This window comes from Globicephala melas, chromosome X, assembly GCF_963455315.2.
Source record: "Globicephala melas chromosome X, mGloMel1.2, whole genome shotgun sequence".
NCBI classification, from domain to species: Eukaryota; Metazoa; Chordata; class Mammalia; order Artiodactyla; family Delphinidae; genus Globicephala; species Globicephala melas.
In genome coordinates this window covers 14,890,431-14,901,107 of record NC_083335.1, presented here as the reverse complement: position 1 = coordinate 14,901,107, position 10,677 = coordinate 14,890,431, and the positions used below count along the sequence as shown (strand labels likewise).

The 10,677-nt window shown below is 42.4% G+C and overlaps 1 protein-coding gene across 1 annotated transcript; it reads right to left on the bottom strand.

Annotated features, from left to right (window-relative positions):
* Positions 1–1,014: 1,014 nt before the first annotated feature.
* Positions 1,015–9,460, bottom strand: CCDC160 (coiled-coil domain containing 160). The gene is made up of 3 exons (XM_030849091.2): positions 9,229–9,460; positions 8,057–8,114; positions 1,015–2,047 (listed from the first exon to the last, which is right to left on the bottom strand). Exon 3 carries the CDS (start codon positions 2,021–2,023, stop codon positions 1,046–1,048), a length of 978 nt encoding a protein of 325 aa, XP_030704951.2. The 5' UTR covers positions 2,024–2,047; positions 8,057–8,114; positions 9,229–9,460; the 3' UTR covers positions 1,015–1,045.
* Positions 9,461–10,677: the final 1,217 nt, after the last annotated feature.

Sequence of the window (10,677 nt, the reverse complement as noted above, 5' to 3'; positions counted from 1 at the left end):
CTGAACCCTTAACAATCGTATCCCACCTTCACAGTCTGTAATTACATGTGGTTCATTGGACTTAAAAATACCATGCAAATAGAACTACAATTACAAAAAATCTTGATTGATACAAACAAAAGCAGAGAATCAACTGGCCGATAGTTTCCACAAAGGCCTGAGGCAGTACATGTTTGTTCTTTTAAAGTAAAAAAGAAAGGCTCTTAACACGGCTGGATTCCTGTCTAAATCAAGCGACCTCACTAACAGCTTGCCTAGATGACATCCAACGCCTTTCACCCAAGTCTCGGCCAGCTGATGACGTAAACTGGGCAGGAAACATAAATTTTCCCCTGGTAGAATTTTGGAAGACCTGTGTCAACAACGCCCCTTGCTGGTCAACGTAAGAAAAGGCAAAAGCTACTGCTGTCAAAATCAGGGCTGTAGCCAAGGTCACAGCCGTGTCTCTAAGCCATCTTCTGGTCTATGGGCACCGTGGCCAGGTCAAGGGAGAAGGCATGGAGAAAACAGCAGGAGGGTGGAAAAACCTGCATTTGGGGGGGAGACATTTATGTATGCCTAATTAAGGATAGATCTCAGGGAAAGCAGATATATTTTTAGTATCCCACTGAGTCTGAACAGACTGCTTTAAGACCCATACCCACATGTTACGCTTACACAAATAAATGAGCTTTTTATTGTTAGTATGAATGAACACAGATGGAAGAATATTCACGTGTCAAGGACACATTGCGCACAAGATCACGAAACGTCTGTTGATCCGTATTCATCAATGATTTGGTGAATCACTACATGTCTTTGAGTAATATATATATATGTAAAGAGATTTCTAAACCTTCATTTCTATTTGGACTCTGCAATAAATTCATTAGAAAGAGAAAAAGCAGAAGCTTTGAAGTTAGCATCTACACCTTTCACAGATATCTTGATTCACCAAACATGAAAATCACATCCCATCACACATGTTTTAAGTTGTACACAAAGAAAGCACAAGAAACACTGATTTGGCTCAATCATTGCCTAATGAAAGGCTTTTTTAATTTTTTTATTTAAAAAAAAAATCCCCCATAAAGCTGTCAGGGGTACCTGATGACGTTACAGAAGCAAAGTGTTTTCTAAGCAGCTCCAGGGCTCTGTTGTTTCTTGCTCGTATGGTCTTCTCCACTCTCAGTTCGTTCTTGATGGCACTGAGCTCCCCGTGTATCTTCTCCATTTCCAATTCATAATACAGTTTCACTTCTTCCTTTAGTAGTGCATTTCCACCCTCAGTTTGCTGCTTTAACTTCCTAACGGCTTCTTTTAAATCCTTGTTCTCAAGGCTCAACTTGTGGATGACCTCTTTGGCTTGCTGGAGCTCTTCTGTTAAGTTTTTAACATTTGTTGCTTTTTCAGAGAGGTCATTTCTTAAAGCTTGAAGTTCCCAGTCTTTCTTGGAAGTTTCCATCCCTGCTTCTTGAAAATTTAGGGGTTTTGAGGAGACTTCTTTTTTGCAGTTCAAAAGTTCTTTTTCCGCATTTTCGAATTCCTCTTCTATTTTTCTGCATTGCATGTTAAGCGCTTCCAGCTCTTCGTTCAAAAGATTCAGGCGAAGTTTTGGAGACAGTTCTTCGGTGAATTTCGTCTTCTTGTCTTTTCGTGGTGGAGCTGATAATTCCTCTGTACCCCAGCTAAGAGGCTCTTCTGCACCATTAAAGCTTTCTTCAGCTGCAATGTCTAAATTAGATGATTCACAGGAGGCAGAATTTGTGTCTGCCTCATTCTTTGAAATGTTTATCTTTCTCTCTCTTAAATTTGGTTCTTGTTCATTTTCATTTGGTTGAGAAATAACTTCTTTCCTTTTAAATTTATTCTCTTCTTGAAACTTTCTACTAGACAAATTAAAAATCCCTTCCATTCTCTTGGCCTCACCTAAAGTCATTTGTTCAGAAGAGGATTCAAGCTGAGGAGCCTCATCTAGAATATCCTGTGCACCATAAAAAGGAGCAAACATATTCTCCTTCCAGTGTTTTCTTCTAGCATCCATTTCTTCAGGCACCTCTTCCAATTCCTGAAAAACAAAATTTAAAATCAAGGCACGTATTTACACTGGCAGCCGGGGTAGTGGAAAGAACTAAGAATCCTGGCTCAGGGGTGAAAGAACCTAAATATTTGAGGGCTGGCACTCCCTCTAACTCACTGAGTGACTTGGGCCTCAGTTCCCTCATTTATAAATGGAAAGGGCTAAACTAGCTAAGTTCTACAGACCTTTCCAGCTTTAGAATTCTCTGATCCTATGAAATAGAACCAATAAATGGACACACTTGGCTATTTCTTGCAGAGAAAATAATTCTATGAGAAAGCAGCATGAAAACAACTGCTTTAAAACAGTAAAAGTGATTTTAAATTAATAGGTTAACATTGATAAGTTAAATCTGTGCTTCCAATGTGCCTGGTTTTTTTTTTCTAGTTCTTTTCGGTTGGACTACTGTTTATTCATTCTTTAAAGTGACTAAAACATCAGTGCTTAATGCAATGTGAGCTGCTTTGGGTAAAGTATACCATGCAGACTTCCTTATGACTAACGCTGCCAAACGCCCTTCTGTCTTGACCTGTAAATTCCTGCTATTCCAGCCCTGGGCTTTGCTTTTAGGCAAGACTCTGCCAAGCGTACAGAATTCTATCCGTTTTGACAGCAATTTCATGATGAGAACCGAATGTCAACAATTGAAAATATTAATGCCACCAAATGGGTTTTTCTCGAGATACTGATTCCAAATATAGCTTTTAGGTGAAAACTTAGCATACTAAATCACAGCTAACTTTCTAAATTTACAAAAATTAGAGGATACTTATTTTGTTTCAAGGAGTCTTTCCTATTCAAAGACAGTCCATAACATAGAGCTTTCCTAAAACACAGAAACGTTTGATCAGTAACTACTTTTGAGAGAAGGGAGAAAGAAGGACCCAAGCAACATGCTGAAGGGCCACTGGCATCTGAAGCCACCAAACTGGCAACTGCAGTTACCGCCAAAGGGTGGGAAGAAGGAGGGGGTCACTTTATTCATCTTATACATTAATTTGCTGCAATATAGTTGGAAGATTACCACCGAGAAAAATCAAAGTATGCCTGCATCTATTTTTCCCGTGAACACAAATGTAATTTTATCTTGGTAACAAAAAATGGCATTGTGTTTATTTTTTAATTAATATTTTCTTTAATATTATTAAAGATTATAAATGTAATATTATATTAATATATTATAATATTTAATAGTTGTAATATTTCATATTATATAAAGATGCATGTTATCTGTAGAATTTTGGAAAATACAGAAAATCACACGTACAAGAAAAAAACAAAAGAAATCTTCCTCATAATCCTGTGGCCCTGAGATAACCACTTTTTAATATATTATTTCTTGATAATTTTCTTTCTAACGAGTATAGTTTAAATTCTAACAAATGGTTCTTACTACAGACAATGAGAGAATAAACTCGATACCTACATGCCTGACACCTTCCCCCCAAAAGAAGAGGGAAGGGACTCACTCTATACCCAAGGATACATCTCCACTGACAACTATTTGGCTTTGAGGAAAGGAAAAGGTACAAATATGCAGTGAAGGTGTTAAAATGATTGGTTCAAAAGCCATAACCCAAGCTTTAAGTTTAGTCAATCAGACCACAGTAGTAAGCCAAGACTTGAAATTCCTGGTATGTATTTGCCATTGGAGCATCCTCTCCTTTCTCCTGAAATAGTCCGTTCTGACTTTATTATTCTGTTAGTCACCATCCAGAAGCATCGATGACCTATCTGTCCTTAAAGAGGAAGATGACCATAATCCCATTTGCTCTCCTCTCTAGAAATATGAATGCAAATGCTGGGAATTATTACAGGGATCATAAAGGAAAGGAACAGAGGAAAGAGAAAAGATGGCAATACTAACTGCCAGTCACATTTTTATTTATTTATTTATTTTATTTATTTTTGGCTGCGTTGGGTCTTCGTTGCTGTGCACGGGCTTTCTCTAGTTGTGGTGAGCAGGGGCTACTCTTCGTTGTGGTGTGCGGGCTTCTCATTGCGGTGGCTTCTCTTGCTGTGGAGCACAGGCTCTGGGCACGTGGGCTTCAGTAGTTGTGGCACGCGGGCTCAGCAGGTATGGCTCACGGGCTCTAGAGCGCAGGCTCAGTAGTTGTGGTGCACAGGCTTAGTTGCTCTGCGGTATGTGGGATCATCCCGAACCAGGGCTCGAACCCGTGTCCCCTGCATTGGCAGGCGGATTCTTAAGCACTGCACCACCAGGGAAGCCCAGTCACATTTTTTAGCAGTCAAATTTTTACCAGACAACTCTGTAAACGTTTTAAAATGCTTCTAATCAGGTAGCAATGGGAGAGAGATTACTATTCTTCCTACCTAATTCTGGATGAAAGGCATTGGTGAGATTGATCAGGAAAACGGTATGCAGAGGGGCAAGGTGAGACCACTTTATACATGAAGCTAGCAATAATGACAAATCTGAGATAGAGGTCTGGGTATAGAGAAAGGTTAAAATAGAAAGCTCTTTTCATTAATGATTTTGCACCTTGAAAAAGTGACTTCTATCTCCAACCCTCCCATAAATCTCTGGCTAGAAACATATATATATATATTTTTCCAGCATCACCACATTTCTTTCCTGGGCCTCTGTATAATTTCCTGATACAGCCCATACTTTTCACAGAACTGGGAAGAGTCCATTTATTTTATAACTGAGGCTCAGAGAAGTTAAGTGACTTGTCCAAGTCCACACAGCCTATAGTGGTAAAACTGAGACCCTGTCTCCCAGATCCGTGCCTATTCCAAAATTCCTCTTCATTCTTCTGTTAGGTTTCATTCCACAAATTGAAAGAAAACAACCCACTATTTTCAGAGCTTAGGTATTTTTAAAGGGCCACAAAAGGAGAGAGGAAAAATGAAGGGGGGAGGGTAAGGAGACTTGCATGTCACATATCAAAGGCCAGAAAGAGAAAGGTCTGAAAAGCCTTTTGGAATTTCCCTCCCATAGCTTACACAGGGCAGGGTCAAGGGGTCTCTGAGCTGCTTCTTTCTTTCTCTCTCCCTCTCTTTCTCTCTCTCCTTTCCTCCCCTTTCCCTTTCCCCCTTCCCTCCTTCCTTTCTTTTTTTTTTTTCTCTTTCATTGGCAAGATATCCTTTAAGGGCTTGTTCCCAAATCTAGTCACAGAGTATGGCAAAGCCCAGAGTGCGGGTAAAAGGTGCCAGGCTCATTTTCTCTTCACAGATTGCGTTGTTTGTTTTTTACGCAGAACAAGTATGACATTAGTATTCTCTGGCAAAGACAAGAAATATGCTTTAAGACAATGATACTCCTTCCTCTACCCTGGCGTGGCAGCCATTTTGCTTTCAATAAACTTGATTAGGTAATTTGTCGCAGCATAAGGCAAATCAAACCAGAGCCATTATTGAAAGTATAAGCATGCCTTTTTAGTGGGTCATTTATTATTACAAGTGCCTACCCAACACTATATTGGATGTTGCAGAACTGAAGGGTAGGTGAAGGAGGTCCAAGAGAAATGAAAAATTTAAAGAAACGAAAACACAGGAAAACAATATAAAGTCATATGACAAAAACAACATTAGTGGTCCTCTAAGCCAGTGATCCCCCAGAAGTCCTTGGGACTGCACTGTTAAGGCATGGTTGTCCATTATACGGCTACATCTGTTCATTTGTCTCTGACATGAACTGATAATGGACACCTGACGGTTCTAGTTAGTGTCTCCCTGAAAACATCACCATTCATCCTCTGGTGACTTACTTTTGCAGTGGCAAACTAGTAGGGCATTTTGGTGGAGTAAGGAAATTTCTTGACTCATGGAAATGGTTTCTACTCACCTAAAGAATTTGGGAACCACTGATAAACTGAAAATGGATTTATAATGTAATATCATATAATGTAATTGTTGAAAGCTAAGCAAAGAGTGATCACTTATTATGGATCTTTAGGTAAACTGTTTCATAAAAATCTTGGGTGAATGCATATATGTCTTCAAAAAGTTCCAGAAAGTAATACACTGTTTATTGTGAAAGGAGAAACCCACAAAACCATCCAGTTTTCATCTTCAAGGTGTGGGGCCCTGGGAAATATGCTCATATTAAGATGGATAAGTGATCAAATATGTGAAATCTAATTATTTATGTTCTAAAATATTTATACTTTAAACCACATGCTTTAGGGAAATTTGATGACATAAAAATCAAAGATCTCTTTTCTTTCTTGCCTTATCTCATTTACATTAGATTTGATTTCAAAATTTCAGGACCATCTCTTTTGCATAAATCTTGATCTGTCTGCAAAATGCAATTATTCTTCCAAGCAGGGGTAGGCAGGGACTGGGAAACCTCCAGAGGCTTTTTCCCACCTCACAAGAGTGCTTCATCCCAAACTTTGTAAATTGGGAGTGATGTTTAGCAAAGGTCATCTCCAACCTGTGATGGGGCAGTAAGGGGAAGACAAAAGGCCCTTCTTAGCCCAGGCAACGTTTTCCCATTATTCTTGGATGGTTTGGTTCTCTCAACCCTCAGAAAAACTGCTTGGCCAAGACAGGAAAAAAAACGTCTGTTTCAAAGAAAGTCACTGGCCTTGCTTCTTTGCTCAATTGTCCAATCTGTTCTCACATAAAAGCAGTAGTTCTCAACTTATTTTTCTGCTTCCACTGTTCCCAGGCACAAAACACAGCCATCATTATCCCCTCTCCTTGCTCCAGAAGATGCTGACCTGCTCCCTTTAGGGGAGCTTCTCCATTCCCCAGCCTTTCCAAAATCATTGGTTTACAGAAACTATTAAATACAAAAATGAGGACTGCCCAAAGCTGTCTGAAGGAAGGTGGGTAAACATGTTCTACCATGCAAAATTGTGGGGAAGGAAAAGAAAGTTCTTGAGAAAGGAATTAAGTGTGGACTACGGTAAAAAAAAAAAAAAAAGACTGAAGGAGTCAGATATCTTGGCTCCCACACTTTAGAACTATGTGAAAACTTACGTTTTGTGAACCTCAGTTTCTTCAGATGTAATATAGGGACAATATACCTATTTCCAGGTAGTTAGGAGAAATTATTGAAAATGAAAATGGAAGCAATTTTAAAGTATACTATACACCATGGGTTTTGTTCTTTTTTAGATTTTCCTTACCCTCCCTCGGAACATAAACCAGTCAAACAACCCAACCCTTCTCCAAAGATATGTGCTTCAAAGTTGCCAGCCTGAAGTCATCAGACCTCAGAAAAAGTCAGTTTGAAAAAAAAAAAAGGAAGTACTATTAAGGTAAGTAGGAGGGAACCTAAACTTGAATCTTACATTAATTCGACCTGCATCTTCATGGAAGAATTAGCCCTAAATCCTGTAAATTGTTGACGTCTGCAAATTTCCAAAGCTAAATTGATTCTAAGCAGAAGAGTTGTAGTCTTTTCTACATCCGAAGAGATTTGCATTTTTTATCACCAATTGCTTTACCATGAACTTTCCAAATGTCCCAGTGTTTTTCAGAGCCACCAATAATATCTTAGAAATATTACAACTGGGGTATCAGTTTGAAGATTATCAAGGATGACTCCGCACTCTGAGTTTTTCTTGTGCTTCTGCAGCATTTCACACATAGTTTCATTTTACCAATACGCTGTGATCTCCTGGCATCTTATTCATGGTTGTATCCCTGCTGTTGCCTGACACATAGTGGCCCTCAATAAATATTTGTTGAATGAATGACCCTTAATATTCTTCCTGAAAATCCTACAGTGTTTTGATTCTAATTGAGTTTCTGTAAGTACTTATAACTTCTCTTTTGGCTTATAAGGTTTTGGGGGGTGACATTTTAGGGAAAGGGCTTTTATTTTTCCCTTAAAGTTTATTTGGCTTACCTAAAGTCTTCAGGACACTTTTCTTTTGTATTTTCACGAGGCTTTTTTGATAGTGTAGTGACAGTGCAGACTAATGGTCTAGTTAAAAGATTGAAGATTTACACTGGGTGAGGCTCTGTGCTTCTAAACCTCCATAACCAGCTATCAGCCAGCAAAACGGTACTTACAATTCCTGACGTCCAAGGTCTTCTATCTGATGCCACTGTCCTCCTTCTCCAGATTGAACTGAAAAAGAAAATATATTACATATAAAATATATTTTATATATTTTGGTTAATATATAATTAACCAAAATGCCCAAATCTGTGTTCATATGAGACGTAGCTTAAAATTACAAGTGATAGCCTTAATGTTGTTCAGCTTACCTCAAATGCGATGTCAGACACTTTGAAGCAAGTTTTCTTTTGAACTTGTCAACCCAATTTCCCCACTATCACATCACTAAGTCTTCCTTCCCCAAGCAATGCAAATACCAGATGGGACAAGAATCATGGTGGCATCTTATTCAACACGGTACCTCCTCGCCTTTAGCAATTATTGAACAAATGAGCTACCACTGGTGGCCACAGCGGCATGCTTGTTAGTAAGCAGCAGGCCAAGAGCCGCGTTAGCAGAGGCTGGAGCCGAGGCATTGCCTCCCTCCCCCAGAGTCTAGTTATTTTGAAAAATCATTAAAAAGGGACGTGATCCCGGTTTTTGCCTTAATCTTTCATGGTCCTCACATAGGAGCCAAGCGGACAAATTGTCTTCTCTATTGTTTGGCCGATATTGAGAGTGAAGCAAAGTACCATTGAAAACCGGGCCCTGTGCACGGTTGTTACCCCCAATTCTTTATTATTAGTGTGGAATAATTCCTTCTAGGAGAAAAGATACGAAGTCGCCTTAATTCCAAAAGGCCAAGTACTTTATTAGCATGGAAGTCACTTTCTTGCTATAAAGCTGCATCTAAGCAGGCATAGTTTGGGGGTTTTCTCTGTAAATGGTTAACTAAACTCCTGCCACCGCTGCTTCCAGTGGAGACGAGGTGGCTAGGGTCAGGGTGCTGCCCGGGCCGCCACCGCAGGTGACACCTCCCACCTCTCCAGTCCCTACCCTCTGCTGGCGGGCCGTGAGGAAGAGGGCAGGGGCGAGGCCTGACCCCACTCCTCCTTCCACACCCCGAGTCCCACACCCTGTCCCCTTCCCTCCCAAACGCCCGCCAGTTCCCGGCCGGGACCCTAAAGGGTGAAGAAACCCGCAGTCGGCATCGAGGCGGGGAGCGCGCTGCCTCCGCCCGGGTCACCCAGGGAGGGCGAGGGGCTAGCCTGGGGAGCCCCGGCCGGGCCGGGCGCAGACATACCTGGCGGCGTGGGTGGGGTCCGGTGGGCCCTGGCCCCTCTTCCCTGAAGACGACCACCAGCGGCGGGCGGCTGCCCTCGGTTCGGCGCTGGCCAACGCTACCCCTCCGGACCGGCCCCGGGCAGAACCTCTGCAGTGCAGGGCCAGCGCGGGCCGTGCCGTTGCCTGGCAACCGGCCAGCCCGATTTAAAGGGACCCGCGCGCCGCTGCCCAGAGCGCCGGGCCGGGCGCTGCCTGGCGATCGTCACAGCCCGCGCGAGCACTGAGCATGCCCGGTGGGGCGGGCGCCGCGGCGGCTTCTGCCTGCACGAAAGCCGAGCTCGAAGATCAAGAGAGCTGAGTCAGGGCGGGAAGGGTCGAGAAACTGCGAGGCAGCCCCACCCATGGTGGGCTTATTACGGAGGGTCTGGGTGACTCACAATCCACCTGGACACTGCGATTGTGGGGGAGGAGGGAGTGACACAGGGCTAATCCATAGGCCTGCAGTTTAGTAACGTGACATGGAGGACGGTTAGCTCCGGAAGGTAGCCTGGATTTGGTTCAGGGTCCTTGACAACATGGGAATTGCACCCCGCCCCCCGCCCGTCCGCACAATGGTCTGGCCAGAATTTCTGCCTCTGATCGACTTTCTAAGGGCGTGTGTCAGGAGAGCATGTCCCCCGCTCGTGCCCCTATGGGAGACTGGGCTTGTACCCCGGGTAGCCCACGGTTTCCTCATGCATCACTCAGGAATTTCTCTAAACCACTCTTGCACCTATTTGACTTTAAAACCTACTGCAGGCAACTAGTCCTACACTACCGGCAGTGTAAAGTGGTTTCCTTTGATCAGTCCCCAAACTACTCTGTTCCAGCTTCAAAGGTTGCTCACAACTTCCAGGATTTGGTTGGGGGTACAAAGCCACGTCCTTCATTTCAGTCCTTCCTACTATTTTGTTAAATAAATAAGCGACCTTCTCAGACTTTGATTAGCCTGGTTTCCCAATGATTATTCTTCCATCATCAAATTGGCCACACACACTGACAACACACCTTGGCTATAGTCTAACAGGGACCCAGCCTGGGCTTGACCTAAAGATGGCCCTCACAAAGATTGTAGGGCCTGAAACAGAGAGGGTCTGGAGTGTCCAAAATAGTAATCATAGTGACTTTTAGGAAAGCTGGTATTTTCTAGGAAGCATGAAGGTGAAAGGAAACACTGGCTCTGGAATCTCAGGTGAAAGGAGGTTTATGCACATCTAAAAAGCGGCAGTCTAATTTTTCAAGACCTAGCAAGGGAGTGACTTAGAAACAAGAGCAGGATACATTTCAAAACTTCAAAACTTCTTGGGAACCGGATCTAACAGGTGTTTGGTGGCTGGCAAGGTTGCATTCAGGTGCCTGGAGGCCTGGTTCTCAGTCTCCTTTTCCTCCTTAGAGAACCAGTGTCAACAAAGATTGGAGGAAGGAAGAG

What these genes read in the sequence shown, in the direction of transcription:
- CCDC160 (XM_030849091.2), bottom strand. Translation starts at nt 2,023, where the DNA reads ATGGATGCTAGAAGAAAACACTGGAAGGAGAATATGTTTGCTCCTTTT.